The sequence below is a fragment of the Eretmochelys imbricata genome, chromosome 5 (assembly GCF_965152235.1).
Source record: "Eretmochelys imbricata isolate rEreImb1 chromosome 5, rEreImb1.hap1, whole genome shotgun sequence".
NCBI classification, from domain to species: Eukaryota; Metazoa; Chordata; order Testudines; family Cheloniidae; genus Eretmochelys; species Eretmochelys imbricata.
In genome coordinates, this window is record NC_135576.1 from 126,500,221 (window position 1) to 126,524,406 (window position 24,186).

Below are 24,186 nucleotides of genomic sequence, written 5' to 3' on the forward strand. Positions count from 1 at the left end.
GGGGGGAGGAGGAAAAAACAAGAGGAAATAGGCTACCTTGCATAATGACTTAGCCACTCCCAGTCTCTATTTAAGCCTAAATTAATAGTATCCAATTTGCAAATGAATTCCAATTCAGCAGTTTCTCGCTGGAGTCTGGATTTGAAGTTTTTTTGTTTTAAGATAGCGACCTTCATGTCTGTGATTGCGTGACCAGAGAGATTGAAGTGTTCTCCGACTGGTTTATGAATGTTTCCACGGTTTCCACGGTATGTATCTGATGAAGTGAGCTGTAGCTCACGAAAGCTCATGCTCAAATAAACTGGTTAGTCTCTAAAGTGCCACAAGTACTCCTTTTCTTTTTATGTATAGTTGGGAGTACATTTTGCAATGTACATTACTTTGAATTTATCGCACTGAATTTCATCTGCCGTTTTGTTGCCGTCACCCAGTTTTGTGAGATCCCTTTGTAACTCATAGTGAAGTCCAAAGCTGACTACAATCTCTTGAGTAATTTTGTATTGTCTGCAAATGTTACAATTAATATGCCTAATCATATTAAGGCTTTGGCATTGTGATTTTTAATGTTTTCTCCAAGACCTGTCTAACTACAGTCACCATTACCTTACAGATGCTGTTGATGGGGTGATGAATGGAGAGCTCTATCAGGTAAACTGAAAGGAGATCTCTCTCAAACAATTAAAACCTGTTGGGTGAAATTAACATTTAGGAGGTATTCTAAGTGATTTCTCAAAAGCAGTTTCTAGCCTTAAACTAAAGCTTAAACTAGCTTTCTTAATCTAAATAGAAATGTTCCCCACTGTTTGCCTTTTCATTACACTTAAATCTCCTGACTTATTAATGAAGGGGAAAAAACTAATCCAGTCTCAAATCTTGTAATATTCTGAGATTCCATAGCTGCCGGGCAATTTGAGTACACTCCATCTTCAGGTGGAAGACAAATTACAGCAAAAATCCATGTTGACATCCTATTTGAATTGGTAACGTGCCCTCCTCTGGGAGGACTGCCATGTACTCAGGTCCCACGTTAGGACTTGAGTTGGTACCTAGGGCTGGCACTACATTACTAGAGGTGTTATGCTTTGACTAACAAGTTTAATCACAGTCAGCATTGACTAAGCACAAGCTAAAGATTCTGTGGCCTTCCATAAAGAGCAGGGGAGAACTCATTTTGGCAGAACTCAGTGTTTGTTTTATAACTTAAATGCTTAAGCAATCATGTTGAATTTTTATAAATTTTCACAGCTGTGGGGCTTACGGGGGGTGTCATGACAATTTAATGACAGTAGATGTTGAGTTTCAGAGTAGCAGCCGTGTTAGTCTGTATCCTCAAAAAGAAAAGGACGACTTGTGGCACCTTAGAGACTAGTGCCACAAGTACTCCTTTTCTTTTTTTAGTAGACGTTGAGATTTAAAATCAAAGGTTTATCACTGTTAAAACACTGACATCACACATCCAAATATGCAAAGTAACTATCCTTAAATCAAACTAAGTTCTCAAGTAACATTTTCTTTCTTTGTCCATCTATTAACTTCAGTTATCAATGGAAAAATTTGTCAATTTGTGTATATCATGCCTGTTTACCAATATTTGCTTATTAAAAATCCCTTCCTTCTAAGCCTAGAGAGAACACTTGACTAAGACAAGTATCCTAACATTAAACAGTTCCTTTTAACATAAAACCCAGTCTGTATCCTATGCTCACTGCATTATCAGATCCAAACTCTCTGTGTTTACTATTCTTTAAAATAGCTTGGGTGAAAGCTGTGATCAGAGTTCTGAACCACTAGACAAATAGGCCATTACTGTCCAGTATGACAGAATTATAATGGATACTGCTTTATCAAGTGGCAAAGCAGAACAGATATTGCTAAGACTCTCCTAAATAGGGACAGTAGTGTATATGGCTGGCTAAACCACTCCACAAACCCCTTTAAAAAGTCTGTCATAGGTTTGATAAGAATGTTCTAAGTATACTTAAACTTCATTGTAACCTAAAATTGTCTTGGTGGTTAATTTGAAATGTCCAAGTTGATGCTGTTACTTCCTGGGGCAAAGGATTCATTAGATGACCATGTTCGGATGAGTGGTTGGCCTTTGGTCTAGCCACTTCAATTTCTGCCACTTACACCCTAAGTGAACACTTCATTCCTCAATCTCGCTTGAGGCTCCAAAGCAAATGTAGAACTGATCTCTGTGGACTTTTTATTGTGACTGGCAGTGGGAAAGCTAAAATACTAACAGGCCTTTTTGTGCAACGTGGCTGAGATGCAAAATGAGATCTTAGTTCTAATTCCAGCACTCTCACTCACTGTACCCTTGGAAGGAACTCTCCCCCCCCCCCCCCCCCCACAATAGGAACACCCACCTATAGAGGATGAATGGTATTTGCAGTGCTTTGAACATGTTAATTAACTCCTCTTAGTGAAATTTCCTGGCTGCTTTTTTCTTTCTAATTGCTTGTTTATCCTCTTTAGTCCCCCCCTGCCCAAACACAACCTCTTGTCCAAACTCCATTTTTATCAAAGCAGTCAGTAGACCTTGTCCACCATAATTTTGCAACTGTCTGTACAAATCTGCTCCCTAGCCTAAGATTCTAGCTGCTTTCTCCAGTAAAGCACTAATCCTACTGCAAGCCTCTCCTTGCTAGTTACCCTTGTTCATAATCCACTATAAGCATCTGTTGCTGGCATGCCCTGTTAGCACTTGAGAAGGCTATTGGGCGTTTCTAAGGAACACATTCCATTTGTGTTTAGGGTATTTAAAAGTGTTTGTTCTTGTATGAGACTTTCCAATTGTTTTCCATTTTTAAGGAGAGCAATGGGCCAACAGACTGCTATGCCGCTATTTCACATGTGGATCGACTGCAGTCAGAACCAGAAAGTATCCGTAAATGGAGAGAGGAGCAAAAGGAACGCCTAGAAGTCCTTGGTAAGGAAAAGCATGAAGTTTCTGTCTCTCTTTGTAGGGCTTGCTGTTCAAATTCCATCTTGATTCCTTCATACAAGAGTTGAATTTTTAACTTTCACTTGCCTATCTGCCATCTTAAATTCTTAACCCTCAGTTCTTGCTGACCAACATACTACCCAATCAGACTCCCTGTTGATGCGGAGCTGGCTTGATGCTGCCCACTGGAGGGGGAAATCTCCTAGTTGCTTGAGCATCTGAGATTTCCAGCTTTAAAAAACAGAACTGGAACTCTCAGGCCATTTCAAAACTGCTCCTCCTTAACCAATAGCGACCTTCATATTGGCGTCTGGAGACTTGAACGGTGTCTTGCACACAGCAGCACCCTTCTGCCTGAAACCTGTCATGGAGAGAGCCCTACTAAAAGGAAAATACAAAGCAGAGAGTGCCTCTACTCAGCCTCTTTCTGCAGCCTGACTGGAAGGGGTTTTAGCACGGCTATGTGCCAGAACCTCTGGGGTGACAGGATCTGCTTTAAGACTTCAGCCCTGTCCAGCAGCAATGGGAAGACAAAGGCCTCGCCTCTAAATACTGAGTATGGTGTAAGTGTGGCTTATACAAGTTAGCTAAACATGGACCATCCCCTTGCTGTCTCTTCTGGGGTCTGTTGCTACTGGATCAAATTTCATAAGGCATTCAACTGAAGGTAACACATCTGAGTGACCTGCCACGTGTTTTAATGGGTGTCAAAAGGAAAACAGCCTCCCTTCTGCCAGCAAGAAATGGAGGGGAGCATGGTGCTGGTTCATGTGTAAGCCTGTTGCCTCTCATTACAATTTTACTGCATTTGCACAGTCTTTACTAGGGCATTGAAGTCATTTATTACCAAAAGGATCTCTTAGCGCAGGGGTGGGCAAACTTTTTGGCCCAAGGCCACATCTGGGTATGGAAATTGTATGGCAGGCCATGAATGCTCACGAAATTGGGGGTTGGGGTGTGGGAGGGTGCTCCAGGCTGGGACTGAGGAGTTGGGAGGGAGATCGGGCTGGGCCAGACGTTTGTGGCACAAGGGAGGGTCAAGGGAGCAGGCTTCAGGCAGCGCTTACCTCAAGCAGCTCCCAGAAACAGCAGCATGTCCCCTCTCTGGCTTCTATGAGGAGGCACAGCCAGGTGGCTCTGTACGCTGCCCTGTCGGCAGGCGTTGCCCCTGTGGCTCCGGTTGGCTGTGGTTCCTGGCCAATGGGAGCTGCGGGGGAGGTACTTGAGGTGGGGACAGCATGCAGAACCCCCGGCTGTCCCTGCGCATAGGAGCCGGAGAGGGGACATGCTGCTGCTGCTGCTGCTGCTGGGAGCTGTGCGTAGTGGGGCAAGACCCCGACCCCACTCTCTGGCTGGAGCACGGGAGCAGGGTAAGCCCCAGACCCTGCTTCCTGGTGGGAGCTTGAGGTCCAGATTAAAATGTCTGGAGGGCCAGATGTGACCCCCGGGCCATAGTTTGCCCACCTCCATCTTAGCGGTTGGTTTAAAACTTTGTTTAAAACTAGTGACCTGTCAATTGACTGAGGAATTCCTTCCAAGCAATGTGAATGCTATCACCTAGAGTCTACCAGCAGGTCAACCTGGCCAGCTTCTCGCTTCAAGCAGGGGAGAATGTGTTGTACTTCAATAGCTCTCCTGGTATATCACGAAATTGCAGTGTTGTAGCAACCCCTGCCTTCAGTGGGATAACATCCTTGCTTTTTCTGCCCTACTTGTTGGAGTGGGTGGAGTTGGCCTTATCTGAAAGATAAGTGTGCATGCCTCTTAGGCTTCCTGCAACCAGGCCCCCACAGTTTGCTTCACAAGGCACTGAAGAGGTATTTGACTTAAGGAACGCTATTAGCAGCACAGAGCTGTCCAAGACAATCACCCCCTTACTGCCTGGCTGGCACTGTTCTCCTCCTTTGCCTTGGTTGCTAGTCCTACTTCTGGCAAGCAGCCAGGTTTTTGAGAACCTAGTTGAGGAAAGCAACAAGTACCATCTTGTTTTGAAAGTGGCCTGCTAATGGGATTGCTCTCCAGTAGACACCAACCAGATGAAAGCTCCTGGCATGTTAACTGAACTTGTTCTCCTAAATTCAAAGTCCCACAAAGATCTGTCTTCCTCTGCTTCACTGGTGCCCAATAAGTACCATTCTGGTGCTGGTACAGCTGCTGTAAAAAGTTAGGGAAATACATTAGGCTAGGCAAGACAACTGCATCACTTTATACCCTTTGGGGAAATAAGGGATTAAAAAAAGTAAATGCAGTAATTAGCCAAACTGCATCCAGCTTCAGATTGGCTCTGTAGTAGCTATGTATGAGTAGACTTGTTGGGAGCATGGGGAATAGTTTAGCTAGTCTGCAAATAGGATTAACATAAGGCTATCGCATGTGGCCACTTTTGCAGCAAGCCTTCACCAGCCAGGCTCAGTAGCACATTTAGCCTGTCCTCAAAGAAGAGGTAACCTTGAAGTGGCTACATTTTGCCTCTTGTATGAGGAAAATTTCAGCAGGAAATAAATGTCTTCAGCATAAAGCGATAGTTGCTGGTACCCCTTCCTTGAAGGGTTCTGTGGTGTGGAGATGTCAAGGCACCTGCCTAAACTCTTTTTACACTTCCCTTGTCTGATCAGTTTGGGTCACAGTACCGCTTAACTTGTGCATCATTTTAATCATGACATGGGGTTCCTGTCTGAAGTTTCAAACACTGCAAGAGCCCCAAAATGCATGGCGTTGGCTTACAAGCCATGTTACGGTCTCTCTTAAATCTGCAGATGCTAACTCTCGAAAGCAGGAAGCAGAATGGAAAGAGAAGGCGATAAAGGAGTTGGAAGAATGGTATTCAAGGCAAGATGAACAGCTACAGAAAACAAAAGCCAACAACAGGTAAGGATTTTCTGCAGCTCATTGGAATGTTTGGTTGTGGAAGGAATGAAATGTAGCCAGAGTGCTGTTGGCATCTTGTATACTTGTCTCTATCTGTTGTCGGAATAAAGATACACTAGTGCTTTTGGACCTCCAGGGGAACTGTCAGTAAGATTTCAATTGGTGAAGGGGGTTCTTAGTTGTAAATGGGTGTCTTCATCTTATCAGAGATCTTGTAGTCTGTTCCATGAGGATGTTCTTGGCACCTGGAGATGTGACCTTGCTTAATGTGGCCTAGCATGTCAGTGTAGTTAGAGCCAGCACAAAGGTAAGATTTTTAATTTGTGCTGACTGGATGATTTAGTGGGGGATTGGCCCTGCTTTGAGCAGGGGGTTGGACTAGATGGCCTCCTGCGGTCCCTTCCAACTCTGATATTCTGTGACTGGCCTGCTCAGCCTAGCTGGCAAGAACATATTTTTTGGCTTTCCCACAATAACCTCTCAATACTTCAGCACCCCCACGGGGTAAGTTTAAATAAATCCTCTTGTTCTGCCAACTGGGTGGGTAGAGACTTGATTGGAAGGTATCAATACCCCAGTGAGGGGTGACCTCCTATACTAATAACATTCTAGTGACAGGATGCATGGTGGTGTGGCAGACTTTGACCCAAAATCTGACTCTCTGATTATAATTCTGACCTCCTTGAATTTGTAGCCATGTTCTAATGGCTCGAGCAGGGAGATGAGTCTTGGGTTCTGCTCCCAGCTCTGGCACTGGCTTGCTGTAAACCTGGCCAATAATTCTTAACCTCTGTTTCTCTCTGCATATGCGCAGCATGCCTCAGGTGGCACGTGACCAGGATTCATCACTGAGTCTGGTCCGTTGATTGGATCACTAGCTTCCCTGGCTTGGGCCAGGTACTGACAGGGAATGCGACATGAACACGGATCCATACCTCCTTCTCAGCTGCTGAACAATGCTATATAAAGTCGTTACTATAGTCTTAATTTTTAAAATGGATATAGAAGTCGGGCTCTTAAGAATAAACCTTTTGTATTGGTAGTATTTGTATGTGTAGAGGTTTGTAGGGGCTTTGTGCTGGGAGAGAAGCTGAGCCCTGATTAGGGGGCGGGGCTTCACTGACTAGGGGTCCTATAAAGGTAGCAGCCAGTCAGGCAGCGGCACAGACAGCTGCAGCGGCACAGGAGCCAGCAAACAGAGCTGGAAACAGGGGAGTTTGAAAGGGGAGTTTGTCTTGCGGTGCTTGTGTTGGGTTTGGTTTTGCTGTGGGTGGTGGTGTTTTGGTGTGGTTTGTGTTTCCCAGATTAACAGGATTTAGGTGGGAAGGATATGACAGATACAGAGGTGGCAGTGGGAGTGACCCATGTAGCAGAAGACACAATGAAGATGACTGGATGTGGAAGCTGTGGTATGTACATGATCCTGGAGGGGGCACCTGGTAAGAGTTTTGTCTGCATGAAGTGCCGTCTGATAGAGCTGATGGAGGAAAAGATCCGAGGTTTGGAGATGCAGGTGGAAAGTCTGGTAGAGTTTAGGAAGGGGTTTGAGCAGATTATGGAGCAAAGACATGAGGTATCTGAAGGGAAAAGCTCAGACTTGCAGATGGAAGCAGGACTAGGGAATTCTGAGGGGAGACTGGGTGAGGAAAGTGGTCAGTGGAAGCATGTGACTAAAAGAACTAGGCAGAGGAAAAGATGGGCTAGTGAAGGAGAAATAGAGCTTAAGAATAGGTTTGCAGAGTTGGAAAATGAGGAAGGGGCTCAGCAGGTAGTCACTGAAGGTGACAGGGCAAGGAAGAAGAGAAGAGAGGTTAGTCCTATAGGAAAAGGGGAAGAGTTAATGGAGATTACACCAAATATGAGCCCCAGGAGGATACAGGATGGGTTAAAAAGGATTACAAGGGAGAATGGGAATGGAAAGAACTTGCAGCCAGAGGGAACAGGGGATAGACTGGAGAATAGCACAGTCACTAGGAAAAGGCAGGTCTATGTGATTGGGGACTCTTTACTGAGAAGAATAGATAGGCCTGTAACCAGAGCTGATCCAGAAAATAGGAGGGTGTGCTGTCTTCCGGGTGCTAAGATACGGGATGTAGACCTGAGGTTGAAAAGGATTCTAAAGGGAGCGGGAAAGAATCCCCTAATTATCCTTCATGTGGGAACAAATGATACGGCTAGATTCTCGCTGGAAAGTATTAAGGGAGACTATGCTAGGCTGGGGAGGACGCTTAAGGAAATTGAGGCTCAGGTGATCTTTAGTGGGATTCTGCCTGTTCCTAGAGAAGGGCAACAAAGGTGTGACAAGATTATGACTATCAATAGATGGCTTAGGCAGTGGTGCTATAAGGAGGGCTTTGGGATGTATGGCCATTGGGAGGCATTCATGGATAGAGGACAGTTCTCTCGGGATGGACTTCATCTGAGTAGGGAAGGAAATAGACTTCTAGGATGGAGGCTGGCACAACTGATTAAGAGAGCTTTAAACTAGGAATTTGGGGGAGATGGTTGGGAGGTGTCCAGGTAATCTCCACGCCAGAATTAAGCATAGAGTGGAAAGAAAATGAAGTAAGAGTGGATACAGCTGTAGGTAGGAGGAAGGGCAGTGTAGATACAAGTCTAATAGGTTATACTGGTAGTAAAATAACCGTGCCTAATAGGGTACAGAATGTGAGTGAGGCTAAACAGCAAAAATTAAGATGTTTGTACACTAATGCAAGGAGCCTAGGTAACAAAATGGAGGAACTAGAGTTACTGGTGCAGGAAGTGAAACCAGATATTATAGGTATAACAGAGACCTGGTGGAATAGTAGTCATGACTGGGCTACAGGTATTGAAGGGTATGTGCTGTTTAGGAAAGACCGAAATAAAGGTAAAGGTGGTGGAGTAGCACTGTATATCAATGATGAGATAGAATGTAAAGAAATAAGAAGCGATGAAATGGATATGACTGAGTCTGTCTGGGCAAAAATTAAATTGGGGAAGAAAACTATTAGAGCCTCCCCTGGGATAGTGCTTGGGGTGTGCTATAGACCGCCGGGATCTAATTTGGATATGGATAGAGCCCTTTTTAATGTTTTTAATAAAGTAAATACTAATGGAAACTGTGTGATCATGGGAGACTTTAACTTCCCAGATATAGACTGGAGGACGAGTGCTAGTAATAATAATAGGGCTCAGATTTTCCTAGATGCGATAGCTGATGGATTCCTTCAGCAAGTAGTTGCTGAACCGACTAGAGGGGATGCTATTTTAGATTTGGTCTTGGTGAGTAATGAGGACCTCATAGAGGAAATGGTTGTAGGGGATAATCTTGGCTCAAGTGATCATGAGCTAATTCAGTTCAAACTGAATGGAAGGATTAACAAAAATAAATCTGCAACTAAGGTTTTTGATTTCAAAAGGGCTGACTTTCAAAAATTAAGGAAATTAGTTAGGGAAGTGGATTGGACTGAAGAATTTATGGGTTTAAAGGTAGAGGAGGCCTGGGATTATTTTAAATTAAAGCTGCAGAAGCTATCGGAAGCCTGCATCCCAAGAAAGGGGAAAAAATTCATAGGCAGGAGTTGTAGACCAAGCTGGATGAGCAAGCATCTTAGAGAGGTAATTAAGAAAAAGCAGAAAGCATATAGGGAGTGGAAGAAGGGAGGGATCAGTAAGGCAAGCTACCTTATTGAGGTCAGAATATGTAGGGATAAAGTGAGACAGGCTAAAAGTCAAGTAGAGTTGGACCTTGCAAAGGGAATTAAAACCAATAGTAAAAGGTTCTATAGTCATATAAATAGGAAGAAAACAAAGAAAGAAGTGGGACCGCTAAAAACTGAGGATGGAGTGGAGGTCAAGGATAATCTAGGCATGGCCCAATATCTAAACAAATACTTTGCCTCAGTCTTTAATAAGACTAAAGAGGATCTTAGGGATAATGGTAGCATGATAAATGGGAATGAGGATATGGAGGTAGACATCACCATATCTGAGGTAGAAGCGAAACTCAAACAGCTTAATGGGACTAAATCGGGGGGCCCAGATAATCTTCATCCAAGAATATTAAAAGAATTGGCACAAGAAATTGCAAGCCCATTAGCAAGAATTTTTAATGAATCTGTAAACTCAGGGGTTGTACCGTATGATTGGAGGATTGCTAACATAGTTCCTATTTTTAAGAAAGGGAAAAAAAGTGATCCAAGTAATTATAGGCCTGTTAGTTTGACATCTGTAGTATGCAAGGTCTTGGAAAAAATTTTGAAGGAGAAGGTAGTTAAGGACATTGAACTCAATGGTAAATGGGACAAAATACAACATGGTTTTACAAAAGGTAGATCGTGCCAAACCAACCTGATCTCCTTCTTTGAGAAAGTAACAGATTTTTTAGATAAAGGAAACGCAGTGGATCTAATTTACTTAGATTTTAGTAAGGCGTTTGATACGGTGCCACATGGGGAATTATTAGTTAAATTGGATAAGATGGGCATCAATAGGAATATTGAAAGGTGGATAGGGAATTGGTTAAAGGGGAGACTACAACGGGTCCTACTGAAAGGTGAACTGTCAAGTTGGAGGGAGGTTACCAGTGGAGTTCCTCAGGGATCGGTTTTGGGACCAATCTTATTTAATCTTTTTATTACTGACCTGGGCACAAAAAGTGGGAGTGTGCTACTAAAGTTTGCAGATGATACAAAGCTGGGAGGTATTGCTAATTTAGAGAAGGACAGGGATACCCTACAGGAGGATCTGGATGACCTTGTAAACTGGAGTAATAGGAATAGGATGAAATTTAATAGTGAGAAGTGTAAGGTCATGCATTTAGGGATTAATAACAAGAATTTTAGTTATAAGCTAGGGACGCATCAACTAGAAGTAACGGAGGAGGAAAAGGACCTTGGAGTATTGGTTGATCATAGGATGACTATGAGCTGCCAATGTGATATGGCTGTGAAAAAAGCTAATGTCGTCTTGGGATGCATCAGGAGAGGTATTTCCAGTAGGGATAAGGAGGTTTTAGTACCGTTATATAAGGCACTGGTGAGACCTCACCTGGAGTACTGTGTGCAGTTCTGGTCTCCCATGTTTAAGAAGGATGAATTCAAACTGGAACAGGTACAGAGAAGGGCTACTAGGATGATCCGAGGAATGGAAAACTTGTCTTATGAAAGGAGACTCAGGGAGCTTGGCTTGTTTAGCCTAACTAAAAGAAGGCTGAGGGGAGATATGATTGCTCTCTATAAATATATCAGAGGGATAAATACCAGAGAGGGAGAGGAATTATTTAAACTCAGTACCAATGTGGACACAAGAACAAATGGATATAAACTGGCCACTAGGAAATTTAGATTAGAAATTAGACGAAGGTTTCTAACCATCAGAGGAGTGAAGTTTTGGAATAGCCTTCCGAGGGAAGTAGTGGGGGCAAAAGATCTATCTTGCTTTAAGATTAAACTCGATAAGTTTATGGAGGAGATGGTATGATGGGATAACATGGTTTTGGTAATTAAATATTCATGGTAAATAGGCCCAATGGCCTGTGATGGGTTTTAGATGGGGTAAGATCCAAGTTACCTGGGAAAGAATTTTCTGTAGTATCTGGCTGATGAATCTTGCCCATATGCTCAGGGTTTAGCTGATCGCCATATTTGGGGTCGGGAAGGAATTTTCCTCCAGGGCAGATTGGAAGAGGCCCTGGAGGTTTTTCGCCTTCCTCTGTAGCATGGGGCACGGGTCACTTGCTGGAGGATTCTCTGCTCCTTGAGGTCTTTAAACTACAATTTGAGGACTTCAATAGCACAGATATAGGTGTGAGGTTTTTTTTTGTAGGAGTGGTGGGTGAAATTCTGTGGCCTGCGTTGTGCAGGAGGTCAGACTAGATGATCATAATGGTCCCTTCTGACCTAAATATCTATGAATCTATGAAACCCCTCATACCAGTCAATCGTTTGCCCATTAGATAGCAAAACTGAGTTGGAAGTACAGAGATTTGTCAAATGGTCCACTTGATCTCTTTAAACGAGTTTTGTGGGGCAACTCCCTCATTGGAAGGGGGTCAGTCTAACTCCTTATCTCTCCCTCACCTAACCATTGCTCCCAGGTGAGAAGCCTCTGCATGATGGGAGCAAGAGAGGCAGGCCTGGTTCTTTGGTGAGGTGGAAGAGGAGCTGAAGCTCCCATGGTGTTGGAAAGAGTAATATTTTGTAATAATCAAATGGAGGGCTTCCCCTCTGAACTCTAGCACACACCCCTTACTCTTTGTTTCTCATGCAAATGAAATTTCCACACTGCTCACATCTTCCTGCTGACGGTCTGAGTAACACATTGCTGGGTAGACTGACAGTGAAGTTCAAAATGTCATCAAAGCCTGTCCTTTAGCTCGGTCCTGGAGTTCAGGTACTGTAAACCCTGAGATAACTGATGTGAACTTGTAACTGGGGGATGAGCTCAGAGTGTAGAAAGAGGGGTTCATTCCCCTCCTCCATTGTGGTAATGGTGAACTTGGAAGAGCATAGGCCCAAATGGGTGTGATTGACCATCTTTACAGCCCTTCGGATGGCTCTTCTGTAAGACTTCCAGATGGAAAAGTGGGATCATCCAAAGTTACTAAATAGGTCTCCAATACAGTGGACATACACGCTGAAGTGTGGAGTGGTTAAAAATCTGATTTAAAATTTTTTTAAATTACAGGTTTATTATAAATAAACAAACAAAGCATAGACCCTAACATAGATCTCTTTAAAATAATTTAAATACAGAAATCTAGAACATTTTTTCCAGGTTTAGAGAGTCAAATCACTGAGCTGGTGGAAGTCACTGGCTGAATCTGTTGAAGTGCTGCATCAGCAGTTGTCCCTTGCAGGTGCAGAGAGAGTGTTTCTTTGACTAGAATAAACTGAAATGATTCAGTGCAATGACTAGTTCATTCAAAGTTAAGAAACCAAGCTTTCCTGCTTTTTCAACTCTCAACTGTTTTCATCTTCTGATCTATGAATTCAAAACTAGATATACGAGAATCTACTAGCTCTAAAATCTCAAAGGGCATGGTAACTAGAAATCAGTTAACAAACTACAAATAATACCTCCTGATAAAACATTTGCATTTCAAACTCATTTGATAGACTTTTTGATGTCTTTCTTATGTTTTAGTGCACTTCTAATTAATTTTGAATTTCCATCTAGATAGAACTTGACACATCACAAGTAATTTTCTTAATCTAGTACATGATCAGTAATTTTTTTTAAATGTATATTAAGCTATATAGTTGCTTAAATAAAGACGTATAGGTGCATTATATCCTCGGTACGCACCAAATCTAATGTAAAGGCTATATCTAACCATCAAAATGTTTTAATGGCCGTCAACCTTTGGCAATCAACAAGAGCAACAAAAAAATAAAAAGGTTTAGAAAGTCTGACCTGTGAGGGAAGGCCAAAAAAAAGGCATGTTTTCTTGAGAAAAGACTTTGGGTGGGAGAGAACCTAGTAGCAGTTCTCAAATATGTTAAGGACTGTTACAAAGAGGATGGTGATCAGTTCTCCATGTTGTCCAAAAGTAGGACAAAAAGTAATACGTTTAATCAGCTGCAACGGAGATTTAAGTTAACTATCCTTACAGTTCAAAAGTAGCTAAGTATTGGAATTGGCTCCAAGGGAATTCTCATCCCCATATTGGAGGTTTTAAGAACAGATTGGACAAACATCTGTCAGGAATGGTCAATGTTTACTTGGTCTTTCCTCAGTGCAGGGAGTTAGACTAGATGACCCCTCAAGGTCACTTCCAGCCCTACATTTCTATGATTCTATGAAAATAAATAAAAGTACAAATGAAAACAAATTCATTTAAATCAAGGTTTCCTCCTTGCTGTAAAATCAGTGATTTTACACAGCTTTGGTTTAAATCAGTACATCCTGATCTGTCTCCCTGAACTAGTCCAGAGTCTCCAGTCTACAGCTAGGTATCTCAAAGTTTGTCGAGCTGTTCCTCCATGGGGAAAACTTGATGCAGAACATGCAACTGAATATTAGTCACTTTCCAGCTCAGCATATTGACTCCAACTACAGATTCACTCTGATTTGGTATCTAGTTTAATACAGTTCTCTTGTTTTACCTAACCTGTCTTCTGCTATATTCTCTGCTTCTCATTCTTCTCTCTTTTCTCCTGCCTGCTTGCCTTCCTCTTGGACTACTTGCTGCCCAGGGTGGCAGATGAAGCTTTCTACAAACAACCCTTCGCTGACGTGATTGGTTATGTGTATGTTGCCTAACTACTAATTATCTGTCTGATCCTCTTCGTTATCCTTCAGAGACAGTTAATATATCTGGTGACTACATTACACTGTGTATTTGGAGTCCAGCATCAGAGGCTGATGGGTGTATATATAGCAGTTCTTCATACAATACAGCATGGTATTTGAGCTGCAATACTGAAGAGTGAAATGTCCCCTTGATCTCTAGAGGGTCATCTGAGACGTACTGGATATCACTTGTACTAACCCATGCAGCATGTGTACCACCAATAATAGACTGCTAAATGACAGCAAGACTAAACTCCTGCTTCCAGGCCCATGGAAGTTTGGTTGCACACTAAGGTGTATTATGAGCATGGAGGTAACAAAGCTCTCCTGTGTTGGTACTTTCTCACCCAGATGCTGCTTTTTGGCCCTAGCCACCTCTACAGACAAGATCTTCAATAGAAAAGCAACACTTTCCTACAAACAAACACTTGAGGCTGGAGGGCTTGATTTGAGGGAGGTCTAAAAGGATTTAACTTGACTGTCAGAGGTACTGAGCACTTAAAGCTTGTGTTGAAGTCAGTGAGAATGTCCAGTGCTCAGCACCTCTGAAAATCAAGCCAGTTATTTAGCACTTAACTCTGTGCAGTCAATTGTGGGAAAAGTAGGCCTTAATATGCAATCGGGGTGGTGGAGAGGAAGTTAGGATTGTTCGCCCAGTTTCATCTGAGTATTTACCCATATGGGAATATCTCCCAAAGGATAGAGTGGTGAAAGCACCATTACATGCAGCATATGAAACCAGACAGCCAAACATTGGAGAACAATGCTGTGTGTGCAGACAGACAAGTAAGCCCATGGGCCTTTCAGTCTAGCTCTACTTTTTCTAAGTAAAAGCCCTGGTTTCCAACCCCCAAAGAATGATGTGCATTTTCACTAATGGGTTTAAGGATTACAATGTGGCTTTTTTTGGCTTGTTCATATGCTTTAATTTCTTCCCTTACATTTATAGACTTGAATTCAAAGATGACCATTTCAGATACTAAAGCACCTTTTAAAGGTGTACTGGTGAGAACAGTAGTATGGCTTTGTCTGAGTGAATTAAGATTGAAGTTCCACTGTGGAATTGATGGCCTAACTGTAGGTGGATGTAAGCCAAGACTTGTGAAATGCTGGATTTACAGGTGGTGTTTGATCTTGTTCTGAAGTCTCGAAGTTTCCACTGAAAGACGTGGTATTAAAACACTTGTTTCCTGTACCAGTCTCCATGTAGCCAATGCAAAAGGAAATGTGCCGTGTAACGGCTGCAGACTAAAACTGGCAGCATGTTTCCTGAATGTAGACTGAGCTACTAGTGCATGTCCAGCTAGCTTATCATCTGCATTAAGCTCATTTTCATTTTCTATATCTGACTTAAACTTTCTCTCCTTGTTTCTTTTCTTCTCTTCACCTTTAAGCACAAACATAAACCATCCTTGCTACAGCCTAGAACAGTTAAGTAAAAATCTTCACTGCCCCCCTTAAGTGTCTTGTCACATGAAGTAGCAGTGTTTGTAGTGACCCTTGTCTTCAGTGGTGTTTGTACTCGAATCATCCCTGTGCCCAGTGCTGCCCCTTCCCTTCCATAGGATGATCACTGTCATTGCTTTCTCTGTACTGCTTGTTGGAGTAGATGGATTTGGTTTGATTTCTCTCAAAGTGCTTACTGCTTTAGCCCTTATGCGGCTACCAGGGCCCCACAATTTGCTTAACCTAGGCACCAAAGGGTTCATGTTCCTTGGAGCAATGCTGCTAGCAGCACAGGGATGCCAAAAGGATAACACTGCTTATTGTTTGCTAACCTACCCGTTGAAAAGACTTCACTGAGTACATTCGGGCTAAAAGAAGGGGAAATGTTATCCTTTTAGCTGAACTCGGTGTAACCCTCCCCTTTGCCAAAACATGCCTCGTAAGTCTATAGCAGATGCAAGCATGGGAGCTATGACTTAAATTCCTCTTCAATCCACGCTGCTTCTCTACACCATTGGGAACCATCAGCACACAGTTTTACGGTGGCCTGCACGCCTTGGAGTATCTGTAAACCAAATGGAAGTTATTCCTCAATCTTGCACTTCAGTAGATGGTAAACTTCCAGTTGGCAAATGTCCAAAGCAAACTGATAAAAGTTGAAGGCTTAAACAATAAATGTACCAAGGCATTGCTTTAAATTGTCTGTCAGTGTCTTAAACTTTTTGTGTGCATACTTAAGCGAAGATTGCATAACTGCTCTTAAACCAAACACCTGTATTCCAACATTTTACACAGCAATTTTCTGCACTGCTTGTGCATAGCAGATTACTGCAACCTGTTCATCTCCAAGGTTGGGGTCGGGGAGCTTAACAAGCCTTAATGTTCTCAAGCAGCTGTCAGGTTACATTTTTCTTATGACATGTGTAAAACTGAACCGTATTCTGTGGAGGGAAAGGAGTGGCTTCCAGGAGGCATACAGATCCACCATTAACATGTAATATTGGATTGCTTCTAGGGCAGCTGAAGAAGCCTTTGTGAATGATGTGGAAGAAACTTCCCCAGGCACCGAGTGGGAACGTGTGGCTCGGCTCTGTGACTTTAATCCCAAGTCTAGTAAGCAGGCAAAAGATGTGTCCCGCATGCGCTCCATCCTTATTTCACTCAAGCAGGCTCCACTGGTTCGCTGAAGGAAAAGCACAATGGAAACACTACAAATGCAATATCTTAACCTTACTCAGAGAAGCTGTGTTTGCAGTAATTGGATTAATTATGTTTAAATGTGTTTTTTTTGGACCAAACCTCATGAAGTATCTAGAGTTGATCATTGTTTGTGATTGCATGTTCTTCCTCATGTTTCCTTCCTCTGTCCCAAATGGGAGGAGAGAACCTCCAGAACTGTAGTCTCTCTGTACTCTTGTGCACTGAGATGTCACTCTCAACTGTACTGGTATTAAAGGTCTGTTAAAGAGTTACATCTCTGTCCTCTTTTTTTCATAGACGGAGGTAGCTTCCCCATCTCCCCTTCTAAAGGGGAAATGATCAATTCAGATAGTGTCCAGGAGCAAACTTCTAGCCTTGTTATAGTGGCAGTTTAACTTTCCCAAAGAAGATCTAAAGCACCGGCCTCACCCACTGTGTGGCATTACAATGAGGTGACAGACCAGTGGGTAGGAGGACATCTACCTTGCTGCATGATGGCAATGACCACACCTTTAAAGCCCCCTGTGGCTCTAATCTTGAGCAGTTAAGCACCTCTCTGCAACAACCAGTTGAAACTGACTTGGGAACATTAGCTCCATCCTGGCTAACTTTGCTAACTAGCATGCCAGATGGAAGCTCTGGGGGAAAGGAGCAGCTATAGAGCCATGCTGCCCACAGCCAATCTGCTGGTCTAATGTATTGAAGGCCCCTGCTTATTTTCCCTTCCTGCTGATTCAGAGACAGCTGCTGGTCAGCCATAGGAAAGGGGCAGGCTGGTAGGCTTGCTCCATGTGCTTCTATGTCCTGTAAGCCCAGCTGGGGTGACTGAGAGGAAAGGGAGTGACATCATAGGGGAGTGGTAGGATAAAGGTATTAAAGTGGTCAGGTACTGTGGGGGTGGGAAGAATAACAATCTATGTGAAAGCACTTTATCAATCTTGAATCTGCCACTTGTAAGTTTTGTTGAGTGCCCCTACTTTTGTGAGAAAGGTAGAGCAAGAGCTCATAACTGCATCAAGTCCCCTCTTTGTCTTTTGGAGACAAATTCCCAATATTTTCAATTGCTCCCCAAGAGTGTCCAAATGTAGATCAAATGGGAAGGGTGAAGAATCTGTTGTTCAGCTTAAGCATATACACTTCTTTTGCAGCAAGGAGGTATGGATATACTGCAACTGCCAACCATGTTAGTTTCCTTATGTATGAGCAATTACTGAGAGCTAGTTCTTTCCACTACCTCGTATAATAGCTGGAAGGCAAGGCAAGTGAACTAGGTGGTGGTAGCTGAGTACACGTGCATTCAACCAACTCTATTATGTTAGGAGAAGGGAAGTTCTTGGGGCAAACAGGAAAAAGTGAGATACAAGAAAGGGATAATACTTAATCTCTTCATTAAGCAATTTAAAAAAACACTGAAGTCCATGGGTTTAAAACTTCATGTTGAATATCCCATCAGTCTGTCTGTTACAAAGTACAGTTCATGCAACATTACAATTAAAATGAGTGAACTATCCAGATAACTGAAAGTTTAACAAATACCCAGAAACCGTAGAGTAAATAGTAGGAAGATAACTGGTATGAATGAGAGTAAATCCACTCATCTTGCTCAGTATGAGTGAGCAATGCTCCTAAACCATTTTCAACTGACTTTCTATATAGAAACAGTGTAGTAAAAGTACCAAAATCTGCAAGGACAAGTACATGCTCCTACCATTAGATTCTCATTACCAATTAAGTTACAGATGGCTTACCTGTCTAAAACAACTCTAAATAGACAAGGGCCTTGTTTGTCTTCAGTGTTTTCACTGAAGCTTCTAACATTTTTACTACATAACGCTGGTTCTTGCCTAAAAAAGGAACATTCCTCCTATAAGTTCAGTGTAGCATCAATAGTACTACAGAACATTGTTGACCAAGGATTTTTTTCAAGCTGTTGCATGTGTTCCCTGAAGATATGCAATCAATACATGCAGACAGTCTGCCCCTGTCACAAACAATGCACAGATGACTCCGCAGCATCCCACACAACAGACAAGACATACAGCTCTCATGTCACAATAGAACAAAGATCAAATGTCCCCATGTTACTTTCCCAGCATTGTGAACTTTACACTTTTTTTGTGTTTTTTATTCAAGTGCAACAATGCCCTCTACTTTGCTGTAATTCAGACACACTAGATTGGCAATTCATTGGAAAGTGCTTTAAGCCCCTTGAAAAGCTGAACCATCTTGTTCTAGCAAAGCCCCACCCAGTTACTTAATTGAAAAGACTTTTTTGTGCACCATCACTGATTTCTAAAGGGAAAATCCTGGGAGAATGGTTGTAGCAGCTGCACTGACATCATAGCTCCTGCCCAGTGCAGGTGCTAGGGACCCAATTAACACAGAGTATGTTTCAAAGGCATCTAAGTCCCATTTTTGAAAGTACCCAAGTCACTTGGGGCCAGATTTTTAAAGGTATTTAGGTGCTTGAAGAGCCAGATAGACAGCAGGTGAAATTTTCTAAAACACCTAGGCCCCCTCACTAGTATTGAAATCAATGGGATTTAGGCACTTTTGAGATGTTGGACCTTTACTAGCAGGCCCTGTGTGTATCCCCTAGTGCTGCACCACAGTACCCCTCCCATAAGTTCACCAAAAGAGAAGAAAGTTGCAGGGGCAGGGGTGGTCATAAAATCCCAGGTCTGATCAAACTTTCCCTCAGACCTTATTTCCCCCACCCATTTATGAAAAACATCTACCCCTTTTGCTGCTACTCCTGGCCCAGCAGCAGATGGCACTATGGAGCACCACTGGTCTCTTTCCTTCATTCATGGGGATACCAACACTGCAGCCTAGTATATTACAATTGGACCCAGAACTTACACAAAGGGCCCCACTGAATGCTTAATGCAGCCTTGCAATGCCTACCTTCCACACCCTTGAGAGTCACCAGTTGGACAAGAGGGTACAGTCCTGGCCACTTCCCCATTCCTAAGCATTGAGCAGAGGGTAGGTAAGGCCACTTTGTGCCTTGGACCATGTTTGCAGGGCTGGTTTAAGGATGATAGGGTGGACTGTGCTCCAGGTTAACCTGTATGGCTAGTGCAGGGCCAATCTTCCATTAAGTGCTGTCTTTCCACCTGCCCAGGTCATAAATCAGCAGCTCCTTCTTGGAGCCATGAGGCCAGACATGGCACTGGTGTGGCTCACTGAGGCCAAACACTGCTCCTCCTGCTGAGGTTTTGGCTGCACTTCTCCCCACCTCTCCTTACCGGTGCACACCATGTTACAGGTACAAGGCCTCCTTGTCACCTTCCTGCCACTGGCCCAGCTGGCCATCCCCCACCCTAGGAAGAGGGAGCTCACTGGGGATGTTCTCTGTGAAGCCAGTCTATCCCATACCTCAGCCCAGTGTCCCCTGGCACTTTGGACTCCTTTGCAGAGTGGTGGGCCTCTGCAAGGCTCTCTGCTCAGTGTCCCAAACCTATCATCCACCCTCCCTCTCCCCCATTCCCATTTTCTCTTTTTTGGTCCCATGCAATCACTGAACTCCATGGCCTCTTCCTTGGCATTAGTTCTGGTGTGCTCTACTCCCTGCCTTACCCAGCTAGATGTGCAGCAAGCCTGAGTAACGGAAACGAGCAGCAGTGAAACCACCCGTTCGGAGGGACCTTACTCTGAACAAGTTCTTCATTGAGGTTCTGATCTGCAACAGCCTGGGCTACCCCTGCCGCAAGGGAAGCCAAGCCCTCTCGCTTGTTTAGTACAGGTGTGTACCTTGGACCACATAGCTCTGAATGCCCATAAAGCTGCAGCCGAGAGGGGACTTTGCTGAAGAGCAGGCAGGATCTCACATGCAGCCATTCCTACCCTGTTCAGACCACCACTGTGCATCAAAGGGATGCTCCTAGGGAAATGTTCAGCACATCCCACATCCTCTGCTAAGTGTCCTCTTTCTCTTAAAAAAAAAAGGGGGGGGACAAACCCCATCAGGTTTGGAGGGCACACTGGGCCCTGCAAGTAGAATCTTGATTGTTTCCTTGACAGAGAACAGTGACCATCCCTGGTGCAGTCAGTGTCATTCTGGGATAGATACTGGCCGTCTGAGAGAGAAGAGAATGCAGCACCTCTGCAAAGTACCTGAGCATTGGGGAACGTGGGTTGGAGTCTAAGGTCTCAGAGCTGTATTCTTGTGTTGCTAACTGGAATGTTTAACTGGGCACAGACTGTTCTCTTTGCTCTGGTGTTCAGCGCCCACTTCACATGCCTGGCTCCTAGGGGCTTGACTGTGCCCTCTGCCCATGCACGGGGGCAGTGTCCTCTGCTGCAGCAAAGTGCTGGTGGTTCAAATCTGCTACTCCACGACACACAACTTATTTATAGATTTCCAGGAAGGCTAATTGCACAGCTGGCATCCCAGTAAGTCTGGCTGCCCTTCTCCCCTGTTTGACTGTCCTTCTCAAGAGTACCTTTCTGACTTCCACTGGTAGGGAAGCCCCACTGGCCATATTCCCTGCAGGATGAACTCCCAAACGGCCTTGAGGAAGTCTGGGCCATGCGTGCACATCCATTCATGATGCCATCATGTTAGACTGCCTCTTCTGAGGTCTGTCCTCAGCCCTGGTATGGTGTAAGTGAGCACCCTGGAGATGTTTTTCAGACCTCTCCTAGGGATGCAGAGGCTTGGGCTTACATTTATTGTCCAGTTTATACTGAGCACGAGGGGCAGGTTCTCCAAGGGCACCTGAAATAATATTTAACCCCATCTGCCAAAGAGCACTCTCCATTTAACATGTTAGCGTGACAAAAGAAAACTAGCCCCTCCACCCTTTCAGGGCCCTGCAGGGCAGCAAAGTCTCAGGGAGCTGGGTAAAGCCAATTCCATAACTGAGGGCCCTGCATGGAGGGCACTGTGGCCCCAACCATCTAGGGCCTAGCTGCTTGAGAGTTCCAGCTCTCAGGATTAAGCACAGAGACGCTGCTCAGCGCCCCAGAGCTCTCTGGTGTGTTTAAGGTTCTGAGCTAGTAGAGTAGGAGGGAAGGGGCCCTGTCACTTCCTTGAATATTTCTTGAGTCCTAGCTAGAGTGTTTCTGGCTTTTTCAATGTCTGGAGAAACAGAAGATTTCAGGAGGGATCAAGGAAGGACACACTGCGAGGTCCCCACAAGGGAAGTTTTCCTGAGGCAAGAGAAGCCTTTGTCTGAGATGATTAAAAACTTCCCATGGGGCTGGGAAATGGGCTGGTTCTTGGTGCTGGCTTTGAGCAACGTCATTCCATTGAGAGCTGCAGCAGCATCCTTGCAGACTAGAATGGAGGAGGGATCCCGTCCATTTGCAGGCAGTTTTGGTGGCTGAAGATAACAGAGAGGACGCAGGATTGCTCATTCAGGAGCAAGCTGGAGGGGAGATTACATGTTATCCTCATAACAGGACAGAACCATACAGGGAGCTGAAAGCTCTCCACCCTGGATGAGGAGCTACAGTCTCGTCAGCTAGCCTGTTCTATATGGGTGCTCAGCTCCATAGTATCTGTGCACCTTCCAGCAGTGCATTAAGCAATGGGACTAACCTCTGTCACATGGCAGTTTGCTCATCCCCCTCGATGAGGAGAAGTGTGTTTTGTTCTGGAAGTTTTATACTAGCATACACGCAGATATACTGGAAAGGGGGGGAGGTGCACGTGTATGCTAGAGAAGACATGGTCCAAGAAATGCCTCTGATGCTTGGAGCGGAAGGTGGGGAGGTTTGTGATAGTTTCATTTCTTGGAGAGTCTGTTCCAGACTCAGGCCGGCTCATGAGAAGGCTGTCTCTCCTGCTCAGATAAGCTTGACATGTAGGGTAGAAAGTTTCATTGTGCCAGAGGAGCGCAGTTGTCAATCATGATCTTCATACCAGAACTTTAGGCAGTCTTTTAGATACCTTGGGCTCAAGCCACAGAGCACCTTGAAGATAAGAGCCACGACCTTGAACGTGATTGAGTAGTCCATACTGGGAAGCTGGTTTAGGGAGCAGAGGGCAGGTCTGATGTGCTTGTGGTAGCCTGGGTTTCCAAGGAGATGTGCTGCAGTATTTTGTACCAGCTGGAGTTTCCTGAGTGCTGATGGCTTCATGCTCAGGGCTCTTGCACTGCAGTAGTCCAGCCGACAGGCAACGAAGGCGTGAATAATCCTGGCATGTTAACATGGGACAGACTCATGCTGTGGCAGACCAGCAACTCGGAGAAACTGAAATCCTCCCTAACCTACATCCAAATTAGTGGAACAGGTCAAATTCAAATAACTCACTGCTGGTCATTGCCAATTGCTGAGGAGGCACAGATGACACTCTGCTACCTTGTTCCCACACTCCCCAGTTTGTCTGGCCACATGTAGCATCTTGTAAGCTTATGTGGACAGGGACAGTCTTTCCTTTTTCACAAACAGGGCCCCGATCCCTGACTGGGACCCCTAGGCACCAACAATACAAATAAATAACAACAAAAAGAATCCTTCTCCGAGAGGAGCTCTGGCTGCCACGGTTGCCTCCTGAGAGGCAACCTCTGTGTTCTTTCCACCCAGCGGGATGACGCCCTATGGGTTAGGATTGCAGCACATCCACTTGTGCGTGAGGGCGAGGAAATTCAAAGCTGAGTCAAACCAAACCAGTACTTGTCTGCAGGCTTTTCTAGTTTTACATAGTTACGAGACAGGACCAGGGTCCCCAAGTGTTGTCTAGAACTTGGCACACCTCACCAAATATATCCCGGGAGAACACTGGAATGTGCTTATGGATAAGTCTTTCTAGCATTGCTTAAGCAACACCTGAGCTCCCAAGCTACAGAGGTGAACAAAAAAATGGAAATGCACATTACTTCATCTGAACTTGGCTAAAATGTAGAAAAAAATACAAAGAGGTATTACTACAATAAGGAAATACTGAAGTAGTAACTAACTACCTAAAACACTAGTCTGCTTTACTACAGAAGATAAAGCTGATGGTCAGCAGGAAATACTTTGGGCACAGTATTTTTCCCCCTCAGAACAGTTATACAGCTGGACTGTCCATTTCGGTAATTTCCCCAGGTACCTAGTATATTCGGCGTGTACTGTAATCTAGCACCAGACTAGCAGCTCCAAGCAGAGCAGGGTCCGCCAGATTTGAGACAACCACATCCACTGTCTCAGCAGAGAACAAAGCCTGCCGATGGATCACGTCTTTGACGATGTTAACGTAATGGCCTGCTAAAACTCCTGAAAGGATCACCAGAGAGGGGTTCATGGTGTGCAGGATATTCACCACTCCAAGGCCTAGAGCTGTGCCAGCTGTGAAAACAAAGGAAAGAGACATTACAGCAAAAAGACAATATCACAGAAGAATCTGAACATCAGGGTCTGACCTAATGTCTCTAAACACATTAATTACTCCTGGGAGAATTCTGTGCCACTGCATGCGCACAGCATTCATGTCCCCCACAGATTTCTTTGCTTCC

General features: G+C 44.2%; 2 protein-coding genes across 4 annotated transcripts in view; one reads left to right on the forward strand and one right to left on the reverse strand.

Moving 5' to 3' along the window:
• Positions 1-17,010, forward strand: part of CLTA (clathrin light chain A) — a 30,083-nt gene extending 13,073 nt beyond the window's left edge. The window contains exons 2-5 of the mRNA XM_077817851.1: positions 611-648; positions 2,815-2,932; positions 5,704-5,815; positions 16,554-17,010. Coding sequence (XP_077673977.1) covers positions 611-648; positions 2,815-2,932; positions 5,704-5,815; positions 16,554-16,725 — 440 coding nt within the window. The 3' untranslated portion in view covers positions 16,726-17,010. The remainder of the gene's footprint in view (positions 1-610; positions 649-2,814; positions 2,933-5,703; positions 5,816-16,553) is intronic.
• GNE (glucosamine (UDP-N-acetyl)-2-epimerase/N-acetylmannosamine kinase) overlaps positions 17,004-24,186 on the reverse strand; it is a 46,152-nt gene continuing 38,969 nt past the window's right edge. For all 3 annotated transcript variants that reach the window (XM_077817849.1, XM_077817848.1, XM_077817847.1), the window contains one exon: positions 17,004-24,019. In XM_077817849.1, the coding sequence (XP_077673975.1) occupies positions 23,784-24,019 (236 nt within the window). In that variant the 3' untranslated portion in view covers positions 17,004-23,783. The remainder of the gene's footprint in view (positions 24,020-24,186) is intronic.